The 25,477-nt window shown below is 31.1% G+C and overlaps 1 protein-coding gene across 3 annotated transcripts in view; it reads right to left on the minus strand.

Moving 5' to 3' along the window:
- Positions 1-23,374, minus strand: part of LOC127720106 (ankyrin repeat domain-containing protein 50-like) — an 89,384-nt gene extending 66,010 nt beyond the window's left edge. For 2 of the 3 annotated variants that reach the window (XR_007990618.1, XM_052226517.1), the window contains exons 1-3: positions 23,341-23,374; positions 6,740-7,114; positions 2,099-2,328 (exon numbers count right to left, since the gene is read on the minus strand). Coding sequence is in view for 1 of the 3 variants with exons in the window: in XM_052226517.1 (XP_052082477.1) it covers positions 2,099-2,328; positions 6,740-7,028 (519 nt within the window). In the remaining 2 variants the exon portion in view is untranslated. Of the gene's footprint in view, positions 1-2,098; positions 2,329-6,739; positions 7,115-23,340 lie in introns of those variants that run through there. The other variant, XM_052226516.1, reaches the window with a different exon arrangement.
- Between the last annotated feature and the right edge of the window lie 2,103 nt (positions 23,375-25,477).

A 25,477-nucleotide genomic window follows, 5' to 3' on the forward strand; every position in this document is an offset into this window, starting at 1 on the left:
ACTGTTGTTTCGTTGCTGTCTTGTGGACGAATATATGAAATCTTCGTTTAATCATCAATAAAATAAAGTATATGAAATTTATATACAGGTGCAAGTACAATAAAGTAGAGTGATGGGTCTTATCATTTTTGTGTTAGATTACACTCCCGCATTGTAGGTGAAACATTTGGGTAATTTAAACATACGCATAGAAACAACTATTCGTTAATCTGAGCATGGAACAAATATTTCATATCACGGACTATGAATGTAGATACAAAATATGAAAAACTAAGCGAAATTGTGTATCCCGCAATGCATGAAAAAATGTGTTGTATTTCAATTTATGACACGTGTTCTCGGTTGATCCTAGTAGTCCACCATGCATTGTTACTCATTTAGTGGATTGGTCAAAAACCTAGGTAAAAGAAATTGCTTTGTACGTAAATAACAATTATATTTGCGAGGACATTAGTAGCTAATTTATGCATGTCCATATGAGGTAGTATTCCCGACTCCTAACAAAATATTAATTTCGCTATAAACGGAAAGCTTTGAATTTATTTATGACTGGAAAATAATAATCAAATGTAAGGACCATGTACCTTCTGTGAAGGAGAAATTCACAAGAACGTTGTTGAATTATCTAATTAGGTCATTTATACCGCGTACATGTATTTAAAACTATGAGAAAACTAAGTAATTTTTTCATATATCACAAAACTACGACAATATTATACTACATTCATTACAGGAAAACATGGTGAATTACTTGTTCTCTTCATGTTTATCTCAACTTCAATATAGAAAGAAAGTTTAACAGCTGCACTACTTTAAAAAAACGTCCCTATTTTGGCCACCATCATGTTACATTGACATAACATAGATTTAAAAACCATAGATGACATGCAACATTGAATCATTTCTTAAATAAAAGAAGACTGTGTCTGAGGACACGAATGCCCCAGGTCAAGCTTTCCAATTTTCCGAGTTAAAAAGGGTATACCTCTGGAACAGTAAATGACTCACTGCCAAAATTCTATCTGTGTTCTGTGGTTCTTAGCATTATGTATAAGTTTCATAAAATTTGAATTAAACAAACTTAAATAGGAGTGCGGAAACTAAAACAAAATGCAAGTTAACAAGTTATAAAGGGGCATAACTCTACAACAGTAAATGACATATAACGAAAATTTCAACTATATGTCTGTGTGTTGTGGTTCTTAGCATTGTGCATGAGTTTCATTAAATATGGATGAGTGAAACTTTAGTTACAGTGTGGACACAGCAAAATATGCTATGTTTCAAGTTATAAAGGGACTCACTGCACACATTCGAACTCTGTATACGAGTTTTGATTCTCAACATGAAGAAAACTGAAGTTAGAGTCCAGAAACGAAAATGGGACTATGCATGCAACTTTGGTTAAATTGTGTCTTTCTGTTAAAGATCTTATTCTAGCAAAGTTTAGTTATTTTAATTAAGCATACAAAGTTTAGTAAACTTTTTGAATATATTTGACGTATTTACAATCCTACAATATTTCCTTTTCTAACTTGTACATTGTTCTTCATTTTCGATAAAAGGGTTGAGATTGAGTTTTCATCCTTTTTTTTTTAATCAATTGAACTATTAGGGATTGAAAGGTACAATTTCAACATTGTTCACTTTAAGTCATTTTCGCTTAAAAAAAAACAAAACTAGCAGAGAGTTATTTCTGTTTTAAAAATTTACCCTTTTCATATTTTAAAATTCGGAGAGAAAAATACAGTTTACATCTTCTGCGGTATAAATTACTTCTGACAAAAACAGGATTCCAATATTGCGGCAACTCTGACACTTTATATTGGGCTAACACTCTCACAAGGAAAAGTGACTCTTTTTAAACTACATTAAAATGTTTTGTGTATATGCATTGCTTCTTGTTGGAGAATAAATAAGTTAATAAAAAATAGAATTTACTCTCATACTTTTTAAACGTTTTTGTTTCAAAGCATTTAAACAAATTACACGAACTGTTTATGCCATATTATGTATAATGTATGCGATGAATACCTTCCATGATAATAATAATGAAATATAACACATGTATTTTGTATCCATAGTAACATAAACTCACTTCAGTAACATTGTCCCATGCTGTATTGAATGTATTGTTGTCTACTTTTCCCTCATCAAGGTGAGCCAGGAAATTTCTGTAATATTTTATTCTGGCTAAATCTGATGTTGGTGTCGTTTCGTTAGAAGATGGCAACGTGTCATATCCACCATGAGGAGGGGTCAGTTTTGTCAAGTTTTTTAATAATATCATTATTAGAGTTACATCAAATATTTTTGAATCGGGAACATCTAGAAATGAATAAATATGCATACAGCTAGATCATTGAATCAATGACGATTGAAGCCAAATTGATAACTTTTATTCATATTAAGAGTTTGAGGGAAGATCACAGAAACTTGCTCATTTCTTTTATATGTCCTACGACTATGATGGATGCTCACATTAACTTTATCACTTCTATATATAACCATTATTATGATGGTTATATATAGAAATGAAATTATTTGTCATAAGAATAAGATAGATGATCACAGACACTTGATCATTTCTATAATATAACCTTTATATATCATAAGAGTGCGATGAAAAATTACAAACACTTGATCATTTCTATAAATAATCTTTATCTATCATCAGAGTAAGATAGAAGATCACAGGCATTTGTTCATTTCTATAAATAACCTTTATGTATCATAAGAGTGCGATGGAAGATTACAGTAACTTGGTCATTCCTATAAATACCCTTTATATATCATAAGAGTGAGATGGGAGTTCAAAGTAACTTGATCATTTCTATAAATAACTTTTATCATGTTTATATATCCGAAAAAAATTGGAACACTACAGAAACTTGATCATTTCTATAATTAAAGAAAGATGTAACACTAAAGAAACTTGATAATTTCTTTAAATAACCTTTATATATCATAGGAGTAAGATGGAAGATCACAGACACTTGATATTTCTAAAAATAACCTTTATATATCATAGGAGTGAGATGGAAGATCACAGTAGCTTGATAATTTCTATAAATAACCTAAATAGATCCCAGCAGTGAAATGGAGCATTACAGAAACTAAATCATTTCTAAATAATGCATAATTTATTCTGTTTCAGGAATCAATGAAAGATGTAATTATAATTTTCCATGTATGTTTTTTTGTTCATACTTGCAAATTAATATTCTATTGTTCTGCTAATAAACGATTGTAGATTTATCAATATATGAATACGGATCATGTTAATGGAATCAAAATGCTATAATACTAGAACTAGTATCACTATAAACCAATAAAAAAAGTCTGAAATGGCCAATATCTGTACTCGACTGTACTGATTTATATTCGACCAGTCTTAATTAGTCTGAAATTTAATTGATATTACTCGACTGTAGTCTGAACCGCAATTAACAGTCTGAACTTGTTCTCGATTTATACTCGACCAGAACTTAACCATTTTATAAGTGTCGGAACCATCATCGACCTAGTCTGAACCATACTCGACCAAGTCTTAACCAACGTAGACCTATTTCTGTATTTGTCTATTGTTTTTCATCAATTCAGGAACTATTTTCAGGTGTTTCCCTTGGCTTGAAATTTGAACAACAATTGGAAATCTAAATTGTATTTAATATAGCATTGAAACCAAAATTTTACAATAAACTCTATATAATCATCAACACTATATTCATCATATATATCACCTCTTGAAAAAATAAAAACAAGATGGTTAAAGTAAATGATTTCTGATCCGTTAAGAAATATCATGCAATAAATTAAGTTTTCAGTTAAATGAATTTTTATATAAGACCATGTTAACAGTGCATTATGTAAATCAAAAATACTAGAAATATCAACCATTATTCAAACTTAAATGTTATTCAAAACGTTTTGAATTTTCAGATATATTTTGTGGTTACTGGAAAATTTTCAACAACAACTTAAGCCTGGTAAAAAACTAGGTAAACGGACAGAAAGTCATAAGTCAAAATTTGATAGGAAAAAATTCACACGACAAAAAAGCACAAATATTTTGTTTATAATTGTTTGAATGCATAAGAGAAATATTTTAAAATAATTACTTTTGTTAAATTCTTTCATGTTACAGTTAAGGAAATTGCTCAAAAACCTTAATAAATGAATATCTTTCAAATTTAAATCATGCTTAAACATGTTAAAGGATATATTTCTTGGCATCATGTAACTATTTAAGTAACAAGCAACTTTGACAAATTGCTTTCCTAACAATTATTTGATCATTATTGACTTTTTTTTTTAGAAAATTGCTTTCATATATATCAGATCAAGAATTACAAAAATATTTTTGTCGTTTGATAAATTTATGGTGTCATTCGAGTGAAGCAATTTTTTTTTTAATTGTATATAAAGCATCATATTAATTTTTTAAATGACACCCTTGTTTTGTAACACCAAGAACTTAATATTATAGAACTTCCATAGCAATCCTTGACCTTTTAAAAAAGAAATTATGTCCTAAAGTTTCAGTAAAAATTTAGATTAATTAATTAAGTTTTCTCAAAATTTAAGACATGGCACATAAGAAGCACATTAAAAAGATTTAAATACCTCAGTACAGGTGGGATTTACAGCTAAAAAGAAATCCTTTTTTTCTTTAAACTCGTGTATTATTTTTCTAGTGGATTCAAAAGTCTTTGCGATTTAAGTTTTACAACATATTGTTTAATTTTCAAAGGATGATAATCAAAATTTATTACTACCTGACCAGGTGTGCTCTTTTAATGAGTGTGCCCCAAGCAAGAGGTATTACTTTATAGTTTACCTCTGATCAGAAGAACATTTTTAATCATTTCTAATTTAATAAATCTAATAATCATGTAAGGATGTAGAAGTCTGTAAAAATATCTCTACTGTTTTGTGGTTGTTGTCATATCAGATAAAAAATAGTTATATAAACAGTTAAAATTAAAAAAAAGGAGAGGTTACTGGTCAAGTATAGTTCAGACTGGTCGAGTATTGTTCAGACCTTTGGTCTAGTATGGTTCAGACAGATAAAATAGGTCAAGTACATGTCGGGAATTGGTTAAGACTGTTTCTGACTGGTCGAGTAATAGTTCAGATTTTTTTCAACGGCAAAGATAATGTTCAAGTACAAATCAGTACAGTCGAGTATGGTTAGATTGAGGTCAAATAATAACAAGTAAAATTCAGACCATTTCAGACTGGTCGAGCAAAAATCAGTACAGTGTATTACAGAAATAGGTCATTTCAGACTTTTACTGGTTTGTAGTTTATATAAAGTTACAAATGCTTATAAGCTTTTTGGTATCTTTATGGCCTTGATTTGCAGTAGAAAAAATTTCTTTTTCTGTGCAGTGGCACCGTTTTTTTTTACTAGTATTTGCAATTGGTTAATGATGCAAATTTTAAAGTCTGCTGACAATTTAAGTCTGCCATTGTCTCGCACAACATACCAGAACATTTTCGGAAGAGGAGGTGCGACTGTGACTGACATACATGTATCAAAATGTCTCCCACAAAATACCAAAACATCTTGGAATAAGAGGTTGCACTGTGACATACATATAACATGTTTTTCACAACATACCTTGAAATCTTGGAAACAGGAGGTTCAACTGTGACTGATATATAACATACTTCTCACAACAAACCAGGCAATATTGGGAACAGGTGGTTTCGGTGTGACTTACATATAACATGTCTTTCACTACAAACCAGGCAATCTTAAGAATAGGAGGTCGCACTGTGACTGGCATATAACATGTTTCTCATGCCATACCAGGCAATCTTGGGAACAGGGGGTTTCACTGTGACTGATATGTAACAATGTCTCTCACAACATACCAAGAAATCGAAGGAACAGGTTGTTTCACTGTGACCGACTTGTAACAATGTTTCTCACAAATACCAGGAAATATTGGGGACAGGGGTGTTCACTGTGACTGAAATATAACATGTCCTTATATAATTTCCAGAAAATTAGGGAAAAGTGATTTCCACTGTGATTAAAATTTGATATGACTCTCTGTATTAACCAGGAAGTCTAGGGAATATGAGGTTTCACTGTGACTGACATATACCATATATCTCAAAAATTACCAGGAAATCCCGGAAACAGGATATTCCACTGTGACTGACATAAACCATATCTTTTCAAACCGCGAAGACAGGAGGTTTTTCTTTGCCAGACACATAACATATTTCTCTAAATTAACCAGGAAATCTAGGGAACACGAGGTTTTCTGTGACTGACCTATAATATAAGAGAGGGACGAAAGATACCAGAGGGACAGTCAAACTCATAGATCGAAAACAAACTGACAACACATCTCTCTCTTTTTGCGTACCAGGAAATCAAGGAAACATCAGGTTTCACTGTGACTGACACAACATATCTCTCTAAACTTACCAGGAAATTTAGGGAACACGAGGTTTCACTGGGACTGACATATATCATGTATGTATTACATAGGAATCGACCTTATGCAAGTGTAAGACTATGCTTGATTTACGAACATTTAAATATGAAACAAATGATGAATTTTGGTTTGTTTTGTAGGGTTCTTTATCAACTCAACGTTCAAGCAGTTAGTCTTTACATGGCGATATTTTCAACCCGAAATAGGTTAATAGATGTGTTGATATTTATTTGCATAAGGTTGATTTCTATTCGACGCCGCTCATATCTCTCTAAACTCACCAGGAAATCTCGGACACAGGAGATTCCACTGGGACTGGTTTATTATTCTCTTCTTTTGAAGTTCTCTTAGTTTATTGTACTCTTTCTTCAGCGAGGCAACCAAGCATGATGGAACAAATTCGTGATCAAACAAAACTCTAGCTGCACGAGGAGATATTCCTGTCAGTAACAAGCTCATTCTAACATAATTTTCTTCCTTTTGTGAAAGTGCTGATGCCATTGTCTTAGATTGCAATAATAAAATGTATGGTTTTCTTTTGTTCAGCCAAATTTTTATAATTTTTATCATAGCTTTTCATACAGATATTTGGATCTTGTTCATAGCTGCACTTGACATGATTTTTTCTTGTGATCTGTTCAACATCTGAGAAAACCCTAAATAAAATATTTTGAATACATATAATATTATCCTTCAAAGTTTTGTTATCAAAAGGGCAAGTTAGTGAAAGTCCTTTAACTCCAGCATGCATTTTAAAATAAAAATAAAAATTTGATATTATGGTCAAATACACAAAATGACTATAAAAATCATCTTAATCACTAAGAATTTTTAATATTCTTTTGTTTTCAAAATGTAAATATGGTCCCTAAAAAATGTTTTGAAAATGTAAATATGGTCTCTAAAAAATGTTTTGAAAATGTAAATGTTATCAAATCCTGTTTTGAATATATCGAAAGTACTACAAATTACGTGTACAGACTGTCAATAGATATAAGAAGATGTGGTATGAGTGCCAATGAGACAACTCTCCATCCAAGTCAAAATTTATAAAAGTAATCCTTTATAGGTCAAAGTACGGTCTTCAACACGGAGCCTTGACTCACACCGAACAGTAAGTTATAAAGGGCCCCAAAAATTACTAGTGTAAAACCATTCAAACGGGAAAACCAACGGTCTAATCTATATAAAAAACGAGAAACGAGAAACACTTATGAACCACAACAAACGACAACTACTGAACATCAGATTCCTGACTAGGACAGGTGCAAACAAATGCAGCGGGTTTAAACGTTTTAATGGTACCAAACCTTCACTCTTTTTCCTGAAACAATAGTGTCAAATCACAACATAGAAAGACACACTATAAAATATCAACTGAAATAGCTTAACTCAATCAAAGGACATATAAACACCAGTGAACATACACTGAACAAATAAATTTGACCTATGATACAATGTAGATACAAAATGAATAAACTAAGGGAAGAATAATAAAAGTAACATGTTATACCGGTATGAAATGTTAAACAATTTAAGAAAAACAATATGCTCGAACAAAAATATCAGCCATTTGCAATTAATTTAAACACAGGTAAATAAAAATAATTTAGTTGTTAGGTATACGTGTACAGTTCCAATAGAGAAAGGAAATATTTTTACAAAATACATAATTTTGATGTTCATAGTACGAAGTGAAAATGTATAGTAATACCAAACACTAATCAAAGCTGGTGTATAGACCAGATATAACCCTGAATAACATTAAATAACAAAAAAGCATTACAATTAGTATCAACAGGTCAAATAAACAAGAAAGTACGATTTGAGAGTACTCGCAGTTACTGACAGCTAGTTAAAAGCCAAAACATCATGCATCAGAGACTAAAATCAACTAAAACACATCCCAGGGATTTAATATTTTAACGTCATGGACAGTCAAAGAAGACATGACTTATTCAATGCCAAAAATAAATGTATCGACAGACAGTAGGATAGTTAGGAGTTTAACCTCTTTATAGGTCAAAATGAACGTGGGTGTGTCTTTATACATCCCGTTTGAAAAGAATACAAATTTTGTTATGTTTTAATTTGCTGATGACAAAATCGATATTAGTGCCAATGTAAACTATATTCAAAGATCTAATTACAACATTGGTAAGATAACCTTTACTAAAAAGTTTGTTTAAAGGTTCGATCAGTTTACACGGATCACATAGTGATTTCCGCGCTTTAAGTACAATATTACCGTAAAATTTAGGATGTGAAATACCGTTTTTAATCAGTTTTCTTCAGGTACAGCCAAATTTACTAATCAAATCTTTGTATCTATGAAAGAACTTAGTAAAAGTTTTACGTAATTTATGGTAACGAAATCCCTGACTTAATAATTTACCAGTGATGCATTGATTACGTTCGTTAAAATCTATGACATCGATCACTACACACATTGGCATAACGAACGAGTTGGGATATATAAACACCGTATGATGGAGCCAATGGAACATCGCCGTCTAAAAATGGAAAATTAATAATAGGGAATGAAAAGTCGTCTCTTTTATCGTAAATTTTCGTATGAAGTTTTCCTTCAGAGATTGAAATGTCCAAATCTAGAAAAGGACAACTACTGCTGTTTATGTTAGATTTAGTTAAAGTAAGTTCTATTGGGTAAATTTCGGTAGTATATTTAGAGAACTCTGGATTATTTAACGAAAAAATATCATCTAGATAACGGAATGTATTGTTGAATGTATCAACCAAATGTAACAATGACGTGTCTTTACTGAGTTTGGTCATACACTGAGATTCATAGCAATACAGGAATAAATATGCTATTAAAGGGGCGCAGTTAGTGCCCATAGGAATACCTACTACTTGTCGATACACTTTATCGCTGAAACGTACATATATGTTGTCCAGGAGAAAATTTAAAGCTTCAATCATATCTTCACATTTCCAGTAAGTGTATCTAGCATACTTTCCTTTTTCGTTACAGAAAAAGGCTTTAAACGAGTTACAGGAAATAAATTTGTAATGAGATTTTTCAAAAGACCATTTAACTAAATATGAAAACTTTTTCTTGATAAGATTGTGTGGAAGTGTAGTATAGAGAGTAGAAAAATCATAACTGTCAACAGAATTATAAGGACCATCAAAAGCATGAATTTTGTCTAAAACCTCTAAAGAATTTTTAACACTCCAAAAATAATTAATACCATTATTTTCATAAGCTTTATTACAAAAGTTAATAACAAGTTCTTTGATAGTAGTAAGGGAGGTAGTTAGAAGCACTGATAGATTGGTAGTAGAACACTTACTAGATGCGGAGATGAAACGGAATTTAAATGGTTTTTGTGCAATTTAGGTATTCAGTACATAGTAGGGACTTTCAAATGTTTGGAAGAGGCTTTAAGCTGGGTAGTGGCAGTGATATGCTTGTTTACAATTTGACTCTCTGTGGAGCGTACGGACCTGAATGTAGATGAATTTTTAATTTCGTTTTGGAGAACTTCCGTGTAGTATATGCGTCACACCACCACTACGTTATTTGCTGCTTTGTCTGCCGGTACGAACACAAACCGCTTTGCGAGTACTTGGAGTTTATTTTTTATTCGGGAAATGGGAACATCATGGACCCTATTACTAATTTCAGAATTGTTTTCAAAATGAGATCTAATAAATCTGGTACTAACATATTTAATGTATTAGCCCCAGAACCAATTGATTGATAAAGAATGATAATTCTTTAGCAGCAATTAAATCTGTTTATATGGTACTGCTCACTGTTTTTAAATGTAAGAACCATTGTGAGCACGCTCACATACCCCATGAATCACTCCATGGCCCCACATTGTCACTCGGCAAACCCAATCCCGACAGATTACTTAGTTCAAAGACTCATAACTCCCACAAAAAGCAACTGATAAAAGTTTCTTGTGGATATGCACGTACATTTTATGTCCTTATTATCTATAAAGTTTCAGGAAATTATGTAATGTAGTTTCAGAGAAGTTACAATGACAACAGTTGCAGTATTGTAATTAGGCCAATCTTCTAAGTTCAAAGGGATATTACTCGTAGAACAATAATCGAATCATAATTTCCTGTGGATTTGCACATCTACAAAGTATGTCCTAACTATCTACACATTTTAAAGAAATTATGTTGCGCGGTTACAGAGGAGTTGCGATGGCAAACTGTTCCAGTAGTATATTGAGGCCAAAATTCTGAGTTCAAAGGGGCATTTCTCCTTGAAAAAAGAATTGAATCATAATTTCATGTTAAAATGCCCATCTGTATAGTATGTCCTTATTTCTACAAAGTTTCATGAAATTCTGTTGTGTAGTTTCAGATAAGTTGCGATGACAACAACATGACTGATGGACGGACGAGTCAAAAATATTATACCCTTCGTCACTTTGTTTAGTGGGTAATAATAAGATAAGAAATTATTGGAAACATGAAGATTATCATATCTTATCTGGAAAAAAATACAGAGAGAGGTGAACAAGTATATAAGGGCTGGGACATAAAATGATGCACGTTTCTAAAAGTAATGGGGACATAAAGGTATTTCTTATAGCAAATAGTTTCACAAGGACTTCAGATTGCACTGACGGTGTCATAAAAATTCTTTATATCTTCTATGGGTTTAATATGTTTTGGTTTATTTATGAATACATGTAGTCTGTATATCTATAACATAAATTTTCTGGTTTTTGTTATAAATTTTTATATAATAAGAAAATGTTAATATTGTCGCATATGGATGGAAAATACATCCTCATCCCTATAATGATACTGGTCAACAATACCAGTTTATGTAATATATGTAATAAATGCACAATGACAGTACAGACTAAAAAAATCCTTACAACTTATGAATACTCAATCTCTTATTCATCTGGATACGTAACAGACTTCAAAACAATTTGTCAGGAAAATACATTGTAAATAATAGAAGGGAACCCCGCCACTGCATGGTAGAGATCTTAAAAAAAACGACTTATGATCAAATATTTCTATAATCATTATTTAAGATTTATAGTGTTAAAGATTCACTTAGAAAAAGGCTTAGTATACCATTTATTATGGTAATAATCCCTTCTGTTAAATGCAAAGTTCATCTGATGTCTACAAAATATTCTTTTTTATCATAATCCAATATTTTCTTTTTATTTCCTTACCAATAAAACATTAATTCCAATTTCATTAACATTGTTGAAATGTATTTAAAATCAAGCAAATTTGCTGTAAAATTAATCTCTAGACACAAAGACTAAATGCATAAGGCCAAGTTTTTTAAATATTTATTTGTTTACGGATTTTAGATGTGAAAAAGTCTGATCGGTCAGTCAAAAAAAAATTTTTTTTTTACAAGACATAAATATGTGTATAATTACTGTGTACCTCAGCTTTTTTCCGATATATGTGTCTTAATTTTGTGTCATTATACCTTGATTTTTTAGTACCAAACAAGCGTTCCTGACTGTTTTCAGCATAAAATGCATGTCACTGTCACACAAGTTCGTAAAAAAAGGGGAAGGTGTAAGTGCATTTACAAGCAGGACATGAATGGTCATTTCGCAAAGAAGAAAAAGTAAACAAAAATACAGGGAATCGATAAGTAATGAGCGTCTGGAAACTACGTGAGAATATTGGAAATACGTTGTATGAAAGTAACAGTTTACCCCCCCCCCCCCCCCCCCCCCCCCCCAACTGGAAGTAGACATGTCCAATGTGAAATATTTGTTTCGTGACTACCCTTTTGATATCGAAATGTACAGACATTATCGAACAACTTATGAAACAAGAAAATTCTAAATTGAATGTGGTCGGTCATCTCCAGTTACTTTTTACTAGAAGACTTTCCCGTTTGGACGAGACCATTTCATCTCCCTAATTATACCATTCCGTGCATAAAGTATAAAGAAATAGTTTTGGAAGATGTATAAAAACAATTTCAAGTTATACACTGTCAACACTAGGAAATACATTTGTAGACAACAACAATCAATTGTGTCCCCGGACCTTATCGGATAGAAAGACTTGACTAATTTTGATCGTACTTGGTATTACATAAGCTTAGAGAATTATAAGACAGTTGACTAGGTTTCATGGCAATAGGGTATATATAATACATATTGACACTATGACCATCTTAGTTGTGAAATTTGTATATTTATTTTTAAGGTTCAAATCGAACAATTTCAATTTGGGCCTAAAAAAATTTAATGTACAATTACAAAATTTTGCTTTTTAAAAGCCCTTTTACATATATAATGTATTATGATTTTCGAATGAAAGGAGAAGCTAATATATACATATAGTTCTTTCTATTCAACAATTTTTTTTTTATGTTTTCATGTTTTTTTATCGTATATTATGTAAAACTCAAAGGTGCCATGCAGACGCTGGAATAAGATGGTCTACGCCGAAGTGCGATGGTCCGTTAGCCGATGTGAGAATCGGTCTATATGGCGTGTGATGGCTGGTTTAAAATCTACATTGTACAATTGTTATAAGAAATGGTTTGGCTTATTAGTTGATATATAGATTTGCGTTAATAATTTTCTCTGTATGTCATCAGTTACAGTTGCATGCTAAATAGAGATCGTTCTTTCTGATTTTCTGCATGAGGACATAAGTCTGCGTTATCATTTTAGATTTACTTTGATCCTCTCATTAGTTCCACTTTTACCTTAAAATCAAAATACTGTCTGTCTACAGACCTGTATGTGTGAAGAGAATGCCTTGTTCTATTGTATGTAAATTTGTAGATTTAAAAAAAAGGTTTACTTTCCCCACTCAAACAAAAAAAAAGTTACTTTTTACTCATTTCTTAATTTGCTTATAAGATGTCATGAAACCTTAAGTCTAAATTGAAAAGGACTCTTGCATTCATCTTTTTTGGCAGATAATATCGTCTGCATGATGCACATTCAGCATAGTTTTTTTTTCACATTTCAGTGTTGCATGAAATTTTAGTCAACAGAGGTATATATTAATACCACTTACTATCCTACAGAAGAAAATAAAGGAGGTATATGCAATGACTCAGGTGTATGATTGTATTGTAAATTTTTACAGACATAATGAAGTATATAAAAGGGTTTTCAACTTTTATGTATAGAGCCCCTCACATGTTACATGAACCACACATGCCTTTCCACCAGAGCAATCAATTCAACACATTTTGCACATTATTTTCTGTGATAATATACTTTTCTCATATTCAAATGATTCATAAAACTTGAATTAAGCGTACAGAACACAAATATCAAAACATAACAACAGTGCACATGCTGAAATGTCTTGTCTGGTTTACTGACCATTGATTTAGTTTTGAAAGTCTAAAAGATAAAGGTTTTACTACAAGTATCACATAAACTTAACATTTGTAAAGATCCATTACAATGAGGTCAGGATCAGATAATTTTTTTCAGACAGACATGTACACCTTCTAATCATTCCATACGCCACATATAGTTGACCTATTGTTTATGGTGATTGAAAGACAGACCAAAACACAAAACTTAACATTGACCAATGAACTTTGAAAACAAACTCAAGGTCAGATGTTACCTGCCAGACCATACATTCCATACACCAGACATCATTGAATACTGCTGATAGTATTTGAAAAACAGACAAAAACCACAAAAACTTTACATTGATTAATGAACCATGAAAATGAAGTCAAGACAGACATCATTCCATATACCACATATAGTTGACCGACTGCTCACAGTATCTGAGAAACGGACCTTATCAAGTAACTTTAACCTTGAACACTGATTCACGAAATGAGATTGAGGTCAGGCAAACCCTAAATGACGGACATGAAAATGTTGCAAGAAACCCATATATCAAATATGGTTATGTTATTAGTCATAATAAGTGAGAAATTCACAGGACAAAAGAAAAAAAAAACGTTTTTAAGCAACTGCTAAACCATGAAAATGAGGTCAAGGACAATGGACATATGTCAGATGGAAATATCAAAACATGAGATATCTGCATACAAGGTTTTATGGCTAGCCAAACCTCCCGCTTATATGGCATTGTTAAAAATCCGCTAAAATGACAACACTACGTGACAGGAATACAGTACAAACAAACGCAAGAACACGCAGCACAGAGAAATACATAAATAAATAATATAATAATACATTACAACATATAAACCGCATAATCTATAGTTTAATATAACAAAAATAGTGATTTTGATATTTATAATAACTGAAAAGATGACCCGAATCCTTGTTAAGCATGACCTTGTCAATCCAAATTAGAACTTTTTAACTTAAATTCACGAAAAATGTTTATAAATTTGATTATCAAATTTTTGTTCTTTTCTTAGCAGGATTCATATATATATATTTATATATATATATATATATGTGTGTGTGTGTGTTTCCTTTTTGCTAAATCGTTCGTATGCATTACAATTTCTGCCAGCCAATACCTAATTATATTATAAATGAATACTGTCGATACAGACAAAAAGAATTGCGTATAAAAATGAATATACAATCTCCTCTTTGCCTAGATAACCTACATATAATGTTGTCTGTTCTTAAAAGGCTACATTTATTTGCAAATGAATTGTGAGTAATGGGTGAGCACCATTTTATTCTAAGACAATGAACCTTGTTGGGGACCTAAACAAAATAAATTAACATTTTAATGTTTATCATGTCAAAGATTTTTTTAATTTTATTTTCAAAAGTCTAAGTTTGTATAACTGATATCTATTGTAGAAAAAATTCAAGTTCTTAATATTACCTTTATAATTATGTACTCTTTCAATTTAACTTTTTTATAAGTATATAAGTTTATTCTCGATGTTGGCAACTGTTACGTAACTAATTAATAATGCAGTAGTTATTTACTCTCTTGTCTTGTTATGTCATTAAACTATATTTCAGTGGTTATTGTTGGTTCACGTCAGTCATATTTGTATTCGTACATTGTTTTATTATAAATTAGGCTGTTAGTTTTCTCAATTAAATTGTTTCACATTTTTCATGTCGGGTTCTTTAGTGGCCGAATATACAGTATGGGTTTTTATACGACCACATTTTGTTGATGTCGTATATGTCGTTGTCCTCAGAAGACATTTGGTTTCCAGACAAAATCTGAATATACGGTTAGATTCAGCATATTTTAGAACCATAAGAATTCAAGACTTTGAATTAAACCCCCATTGAAATTGGTTAAAAAAAATAAGCAATTTATACAAAGTATTACAAAAGTATTGTTTTGGACCTGTTTTCCTAAACAGTTATGGCCATAACCCCAAAATCAATCATAACATTCCTTCTTTTGGTATTTAACCTTGTGGTACAATTTCAAACAGAACCATAGACTTTTACTCCAGTTATTGTCCTGAAACAAGAAAAACATGCTTTTTTGCCGCTTTTTGTCCATAATTCCTAATCAGTGTTTCTGTTGTTCCGTTGATATCTTCTTATAGTTGGTGTGTTTCGCTCGGTTTTAGTTTGTTACCAAGATTTGTTTTTGCTTAATCGAATTATCACTATTGAACAGCGGTATACTACTGTTACCTTTATATAGCTTTTAAAATTCGTTTCAATTATTAATTTATCTAAAGCAGTACAAGAGAAATCAAAAACATTAAAAACAGTATATATACGAACACACACATTTATAAGCCAAATACTTGTTTTAAGAAACACAACTGTACCAGAGACTAAAATTGCCTTTTCTAGGAAAAATTTGAAAGTACAAAAATTTCAAAGCAAAAGTCTTAACGTCACAATGTTCATTGACGCATTTCCCCCTAATTACCTTAGGTCAACCGGGGCAGTTCATTCATAAAATCAAAATTGTAAATCTGTCTATTGGGGTTCAGTGTTTTATATGTATTATAAAACCAGTTTTATCGTTAATAATTGACCTACAATGATTCATATAAATAAAATAATGAACTATCAACAATATTCGTTCGTTATTAACACAAATTATCGGGTTATATGTTTTTTCGTGAATTTAAGTATAAAAGTTCGACATTGGCATGACAGATTCACGATAAACAAGGCTTCCGGTCAATTTGTTTTATAATAATGAATATCAAAATCTGTAATTTTTAAATTCTAAATTATAGACTATCATACAAGCTTTCAAAATCCGTTTCAGTTATCAATTAATCTTCAGCAGTTCCGGAGAAATCACTTACAAAATATCAATTTAACCCTTCCGTTTTATCCCAACTTCCGCGTTTTAGACCTTCCCCCGTGTGTGAGGGAAGTCAGTTATCAATAAATAATAAAATTATTTATTTAACGAAGGTAACTCATTAAACTTTGACATGCTAATCTTCCTTGAGGCCTTCGAAACTATTAATACAAATAGAAAAACAAAATACAAACGAACTTATATAAAATACATAAAAGTTATGTAAAGTAGCTTAGATATTAAATAAGCACATATGCATTCAATAGAAACAAAATCATTAAATTCAGATATCTTCATTCTGTACAGTTAAAAAATAGTTTGAACATTTGATCTTAAATGTATCTAAATTATTTATTTCTTTAATATTATTTGGCCTTTTATGCGATTTTTAACAAATTATGTAATTATTTTAACTATTTGAAAAGTATTAAATGTAAATTACGTTACTACAAGAAGCTTCAAAACAAGTTGGACAGTGATCCTGTTGATAGGAAAGAACTTTCACTTTCAGTTCCGCTTTTGCGTAGCTCTTAGGTAATTTCCTTCAATGTAATAATGCTCTGTATAGGCTTCCTATCTAAGGAGCACCACCATGAAGTATGGTGTTAAGAAGACATTTGTATACGGTATCGGCTCAGATTTATGTGATACAGAGGCGGATTTTGGGGGACATAGGACCCGGACCAGATTAATATCGGATAAATGCATATACTTTTTATCAAAACACTCCAAACGTGGGCCTGCTAGGGGTCCTCTTCTTCGAAGGAACATTTTTGTTTCAAGTTCCCCAGTCTGGTCATGACGAGAAGAACTACCAGATCTGAAAGTTACAAATCGTCTGTCTTGTATGTTACCTATGCGTCAGTGAAATGACTGTGAATTTTGAAATTGCAAACAAAAATGTGTAAAGAACTCATTGTGATTGAAAACATTATGTTGAGATGCCGAAAAGAAAACGTAAGCATCCAAAGCGAGCACAAAAGTATAAATCTGATTCTTCTTCTTCGGATCAGTCAGTTTAAATGGACAAAAGGCAACGTACGACCAACACAGAAAATAACAAGGTACGTTTTGTTTCTGTGCTGAGTGTTTTTGCGATTGTTTGTACTGTATTGCTGTCACGTAGTGCTGTAATTTTAGAGATATTAACATTGCCATATAAGCGAGAGGTTTGGCAAGCCATAAAACCAGGTTCAACGCACCATGTTTTTCTTTTAATGTCCTGTACCAAGTCAGGAATATGGCAGTTGTTATCAAACAGTCCGTTTCATTGATTGTTGGCGTTTGCTTTTGTTGTAGTTCAGTGTTTCTAGATATCCGTTATTTTCCTTCAAAAGTTGATGTGTTTACCTCGGTTTTAGTTTGTTACCCGGATTTGTTTTTGCTTAATTGAGTTATGACTATTGAACAGTGGTATAGTTATCAAAGGTACTAAAGATTTGAAAAAAAAATCAAATGATTGTCACCATTTGTTAGATATACTCAAATGCTAACAAATAGTTTTCCAATGCAATTTATTTTTAAGACTAGTTTATAGTTAATTTAGAAGAGGTGTCATATATGTTTCTCCGACCAATGATGTGAATATTCGTAAATGTAAGTTTAGGGTCATCTGTAAATCCAATATAAATGAATGTTTACTTTTTAACCATTCCTTGAGCCTTTGGTACTCTAGCCATGGGTATAATAGCGGGAGGGAAGATCATATTAAAATCCATGATAACTTCCTCGTTAGACAATCTGCATATCAATAGTATGGATCTAGTTGTGAAGGGTTTTTGCTGGGTTTTATTTTCTAGTCCATTAAAAAGTATCTTTGTTAAATTTATTCGCAGCCTGCTCATAACTAAGACAATTTTAGAACTTCACCTATAATAAGGACTTTTCAGTTCTGTATAAGGTTTGTATCAGACGACCAAATAAAGGTCCCTACATGTTTCGCATGGTTTTGGTGTTGTCCCAATTGGCAGACACCCCTCGTTATCCTATGCTTTTTTCATGTGCTTTGTCTAGGCAAAAATTATTCATACATAAAAAAAAAGCTCCATGAAAAATGTTATGTTATCAAAAACTATCTTCTCAAACAAGTGGAAGAACGAATTCGGTCAATTATTAATGAGTCGAAGATTTATCTATCCTTTCAATATGTTTCCGCAAACTTTATGGATTTTTCTACCGATAAATATTTGCAATAAAAGGCAATAAACGTTATGAAAATAGTAATATCAACATAGAATCTAACTGGATAATATGGTTGTCAGTGATAAACTAAAAACACGAGTAATTTTATAGAAATATTGAACGCACGATGATTTCCATCAGATATGACAACAACAATGGGCAATCGAAGCTTGCTAACAATAGGATTGATGTATATAAGTTGATCAAATATTTGTTTAGAAAAGCTTGAAAAATAACTTATCGTACATCATTTCACTATGTAGATATGTTCAAGTATGCTTGGTAGTGTATTTGAGCAAGACAGAAAGAATTGCGACCATGCTTTTTTCGTTGTTCGCTCTATTCATATTGGGTATTTTGATACCAAAATAGTTGTATGATCTGTGCATAAACCGTATTAATGGTCTACTATCACAAGTTGAAAACATAGCATTGAATTTCCGGCAAAAAAACTTTGCCTAAGACACGAGACAAAAAACAAAGGAAGTAAAAGTACAGCGATAATACATTTTTTCTGTTAGAATTTGTCCGTCGATGGGGTACGATTATAAATACACATAAACTTAACTTATATATGACACGTGATGATGTAAAATGTGTTGAATGGATTTAAAATGTTATATGATAATTTTCTCTGATACTATTAAGGCTTTGGAGATTTAACGAACAATTCTGAACAATGATAATCAATAAATTCATTCAAAAATAATTATTTTTTAATTGAATTTGTTTGAATAATTAAAGAGTTGTTGGTTTGAATAGTTTAATCAATTTCGTGCTGACAATAATAGAAATAAGAGTTGACATTACAGTTAACAAGATTGAATACAAATACCGAACCTGAGTGCAGAAAAACCAATGAATGTGCGCAAATGAAAGTAAGATAATGTTGCTCGGGTTTCAAAAATACACAGTCTAAAAAATCATAGATTACATTTCAGAAAAAGATTGAATACTTTGAGAATGATGATACTTTCATATAGTATATATTTCCAGTTAGAATGTATTTTAAACCACCATAAATCATTCACAAATTACAAAGTTATACAAAAATATGTTTATTACATTAGTAAACACAAAAACACAATTAATATCCAAATAATATTTGGTTGATAAGAGAAATGTGGCGAAATAACACAAATAAAAAAAAAGAACTGAACTATACGAGGAACACAATTGACAATATGGTAGATTGAACATTAAGTCCTCTGTGATCATACATGGAGCAATCGGAGATGAAAGCAGTTCCATGTTTACACAAATGTGCATGTGTATCTTAATCCACCATTTTCTACATAAGGAAATGCCTTTACCAAGTCAGGAATATGACAGTTGTATGCCATTCGTTAAATGTTTTTGAGCTTTTTTTTTGCCATTTGAAGGAACTATCCGTTTTAAATTTTCCTTGTAGCTCGGTATTTTTGTTACTTTACTTTTTACTCTTTTAAATCGTTTAATGAGATTTATAATTTCTGTAAACAATAAAACACTTTTTATTTGCCACAAACTAGTATGTAATTTAACTGCAAGAAGGTCAACGTCACACCCTTAATATTGTCTATCTATTTATTAACTGTATTGCGCAAAAACTATACATGTTCTAATTTTCACACCAAAAATATATGACGGCATTTTGATCCGTATTTGATATCATCAAAAATCATGCCTACACTAAAGCAGTAACAGGATTACCAGATATCATTTAGTCGTGCATGTACTACTGAATAACACTGTTTCCCCTCAGTATTCCGTGTAACATTGCGCAGTGCAAATATACTTTGATCGTAACAGAACACATTTGTTCACAACAAACTGTGTGATCAATTGTACTCAATCATTAGTTTTGGAATATATGTATTGCCAACATGAATATCTGGTATTCGCTTGACTAGTATACATTATTGTTTAGAGGTCAGCTGAAGCCCGCCTTTGGGTGTGGGATTTTCTCGCTGTGTTGAAGACCTATTAGTGGCCTTGGGGTGTTTTCTGCTCTTTGGTCGGGTTGTAGTCTCTTTGAAACATTCCCCGTTTCTATTCTCAATTTTATATGAATAGATAAATCATATAAAAATTGAAAATTAGTTTTTTGTTCAAATTTTACAGTACCGTGCATCATTCAGACAGATTAGGAAGCATGTTGCTGGTTTTTAAAGGATGTGCTGATGTAGCCCATCTGTCATTGACAGATTGTGCAAGATTACAAAGAATTAAGATCTCATATTTACGAAGGTGAAGATGTGTAATATTTTATTGATTTTCTCAAGATGTCGGATATATTCATAATCCTAAAAATGAATAAAGCAATATGTTTAATATAAAAGTAATTTATATCGTTTTCCGTGTATTTGGTATATATCTTTATCCGTAACGTTTGAAGTAAAAGGTTTGAAACACAAATTATATGATTTGTAAAAACTGAGAGTAAAAATCCGAATAAACAACAAAAACGCCTTACATTACAACCAAAAGAATTTTAATGTGTTCCCAAGGGAGTTGAAACCATGGTTATTTTAGTACTACAACATAGTTCAAAATTTAACAAACACATTTCCAATATCGAAGCACTAATTTCTTGGCAGTATTGGTAGATGTTAACGTCATAAACATCATGTTGTTCAGCAGGAACTACATGAAAGCAGTTAAAATTTCATCTATGGCACCGTTTGGAAAATTTGGTGATACAACACTTTTAAATTATCCAACTAAGATACGAAATACCAGATTGTGCTTCTGTGCATAACGTTGAAACCTCTTGTTAGATTTCAAAAACACTGATATTGATAAGTCAAATTATGAGTTTTAAATGTCCCTTGATTTATTCCCCCTTATATTTCAACGTTAACTATAAAGAGTAGTTCCAATTATTAACTAACGAGAACGGTTGTTTAGGTAACGTTTCTCGTCTAAAATGATATCAAAATAGTATTATTATAGTACTTAATTCAATTCGAAGGAGTTAAATGCATTTTCTTAATTACAGTCTGTTTGTATGTTGATAGATTCCCATTTGGCTAAAAATTTAGTTTAAATTTGAAAAACTAACATACATAAACTTAATTTTTTTATAAATAATTTGATGAGTTATCATACCTCTTTACCATGAGTTTGCAAATAATATTTTAGATCTAAATTCCCCTTTTAATGTCGACAAAGGGAACAAACGTTAAATAAAAGGACATGAAAGCCCTTAATTGTATTATACCAGCTAAATAGATAACAATAACACAAATAGAAGCAACACAATAGTAGAAAATACTTAACTAAAAATTATATCAATTTACGAAAGCAAGCTCAACATTTGTTACCTGTTAATTTGAAATCACGTCGTCCTATCCTTCATAAAATAAAAAAAAATTTGGGGTATTCTAAACAATGCTCGTCGACTGTAAAAGTGTTTATTTTTTAAATATTAAGACAAATGGTCATGAGTACGTAAAATTTCAAGTATTGAAAACTTCGCAAGCATCACAGCGTCATAAACATTTTGACGCCTTGAAATCAATCCAAAATCTTTAAACAGCAATTACTAATAAGATAAATGCACCAGGTGTAAATACGATTCGATGTGCGTGTCTTCGTCTAAATTTTGAATCATTAATTTGCACGAACACTTATAAGTAACTGACAGACTTTTCAGACTGTTCATTTATATTTATTACAACATGAGTAATCAAATATTTTCCACTGAATTCGGCATCACACTTTTAGACTGATCAATAGCTGACCCATATTTCAATTCATAAATATATATTACAATATATACAATCAAATATTTTGTTACCGTGCATTATTCTTGATAAATTTAGTAAAGAACAGCTGTTTAAGGTGAGCATGTGATATTGATATAACAATAACATCCTCATATAATTATATTTCTTTTTAACGAAACACATGGCACAAGTCAGTTATGTTGTTGAAAGGTGCATACTGTCGCCAGAATTAGTGACATTATAAAACTAAAGATCACAATCATTTAAGATAAGCAATATTGATGACTTGAAAAATTCGATATTTTCTCACGTGTAAAACCATTCTAATAAATGATAACAACGTAGTATATACAATGCAAACCATTGTATGATCATCTATTAATAGATAAGGTTACGTATGTTAATATTGTCCATACATATTTTACGTTTAAAACAACGTTATTCCCTCTTTTCGTTTAAGGAAATGAAACTGTATTTGCAATTTATTATCAAGCCTATCCGTTTTCAGATACATCAAACATTCTAAGATTGTTACTAAACGTGTAAAAATGAGAAAATCTAATGTTCAGAAAGATAAATTATACCTATCTCACAAATTCTCACCTTCTTGTGATTAGGATATATATTTTTTTAATATTAGGTCTGTGGTTTATGGTTTCATAAAATACATCACCAAAAGACACTTCGATTTACACTTCTATGCGAATAATTCAAATTCTAAATAACTTCTATGAATAACATTGCATTATGTATATCAGAAATAATCGTTATGAAAATAATAATAAACCTACCTGCCGTTCTCAAACATCATGCACCTGTTTTGAGATCTTTATATATTATTACGTCATTATAATATATTGACAGTTATCATACAGTTGTTCTTGGTGAGCAATCATATCATACGGACAAAGCAATATCAATTTTACACTATTCCCAATAATCGATGAAATTTTGAATATGTTTTATGTAGTATTGATGCTTAGCCATTGTTGATTAAGTAAATTCAATACTATTTTGTTTAGCAAATAAACAATAAAAAATAAGAACTGATTAATGAAAAAAAAAGTATAAGATGTCAGATTGACACGAAAAGCTATATCAGTCTTCCACATTACGGGAATATGCATCTCAATGCATCTTATTCAGAATGAACAAAGATACAAAAACACACATAAGAACAAACAGGTCAAAATAAGATAAGCAATATATCAACGAATGAAGCACAAAATGCATTAAAAACCATAAAAACAAGGTCTTGTGTCGGTGTAGAAGACATAAGTAAACAGAGAAGTTAAATGTTAAGGTCAATTTTTGTTGACATTAAACATTATATGTAGACGTTGATGTCACTGAAGGTCTCATGTTACAAGTAAACAACTGAAATAATATTAATATAAAAAAATACTCATCAAAGATACCATGTTTTATTTATTTAACTTTAGACGCACGTTTCGTCTGCAAAAGACTCAGCAGTGACACTCGAAACTAAAAAGGCAAATATCAAAATTAAGTTGAAGTAGATAAAATTATGATATATTTTTTTCTAAGAATAGTGTTTCGAATGCTGGTCATTAGATTGATATGTTGTGCATACACATATGACATCTTCAATTTTGTTGTTCATAACATGCATTTCTATATGCTGCAAAGCTTCTGTTTTGTATGTGTATTTGCATTTGTTCATTCAAAGTATGGCAGGGAAAATTTAGCAGTATTCATGTAAGAAAGGAGTTGGCTTGGTCGTTAAAAAGACATTTTATACAGATGTCTATCAGGAAACTGTACGAGAAAGTGAACAAAAAAAAAAGGACAATTCATTTTAATTTTGTATGCAAAGTGTTTAAACACATTTTCAACAATAATGCCCTGCCCACACTGAACCGAAAGTGTGTGAAAACGCTATTTGGCGTATATCCTAAAAAGGAAAAATCACACAATAAACACCTGTACTAAGATACACGTTTAGTGTAACCAAAAGTGCACGGTAGACTACCTTGAACAAAACACATAATTCTGATACGAGTAGGACGCACGAACGAACGCACAGACTGGATAACACAATACTTGTTGATATCGTAGGCGAAGCATAAATACACAGTTATTTAGACGTTCGCATGTTTTGTTAGTAAGACTATGTAACACAACTCTTGTAACATTGTTTTCACAATATATAGATAAGTTATTATATAATAAGTACGTCATTGAACAACTCTCTATTCGGATATTTAGGGGATTTTTCTCATAGGTGGGATGATAGAAGCTTTATGACTTCCGATATTTAAATAATGTAAACACGGTTTAACATTGTTATCTTTTAAATTGTCTTTGTTTATTTCCATATGAGACTCAAAATTAACATCACTTATAGTTCGATGACAATGAGTATTTGTCACATTACAATATCAAATAGCAACGCAAGAGGGTTTAAAGCTGTTCTTTCTTTAAGATCATCTATCACAACAATTTAAACGTTGGTTTGTTAGAATTAATTTACTTACAGCCAAACATATGCCTATTTCACACAGATTCTGTGTAAAGTTTTCACTTCTATGACTCTCTGTGATACAATCAAGTTAAAGTGTATGTAAATCCAATTATGACAGGACAAACATGCAACATAAAATTGGTATATTCAGTAAGAAAAATTGTTTATCCACAGGATTTATTGATAAAAGTTGAATTTACGACATGGATTTGTTTACCAAGTGAATAAAGCATAAATGGAAAAGTCTAGACACGTGAATAGATAATCGATCGTTTCAAGTTTTAAAAAATCACACACAACATTGTGATCTACCATTTTGTCTAAAGATCATTACCGATAGTATGTAAATCAATATTTTACTCAACTAGAAAAAAATTAAAACATCACTTTATAATTTTGATGCGTTGGAAGCGCTTTTCAGGATTTACCTACATCACGAACAT

Source organism: Mytilus californianus, unplaced genomic scaffold (assembly GCF_021869535.1).
Source record: "Mytilus californianus isolate M0D057914Y unplaced genomic scaffold, xbMytCali1.0.p SCAF_11, whole genome shotgun sequence".
Classification (NCBI taxonomy): domain Eukaryota; kingdom Metazoa; phylum Mollusca; class Bivalvia; order Mytilida; family Mytilidae; genus Mytilus; species Mytilus californianus.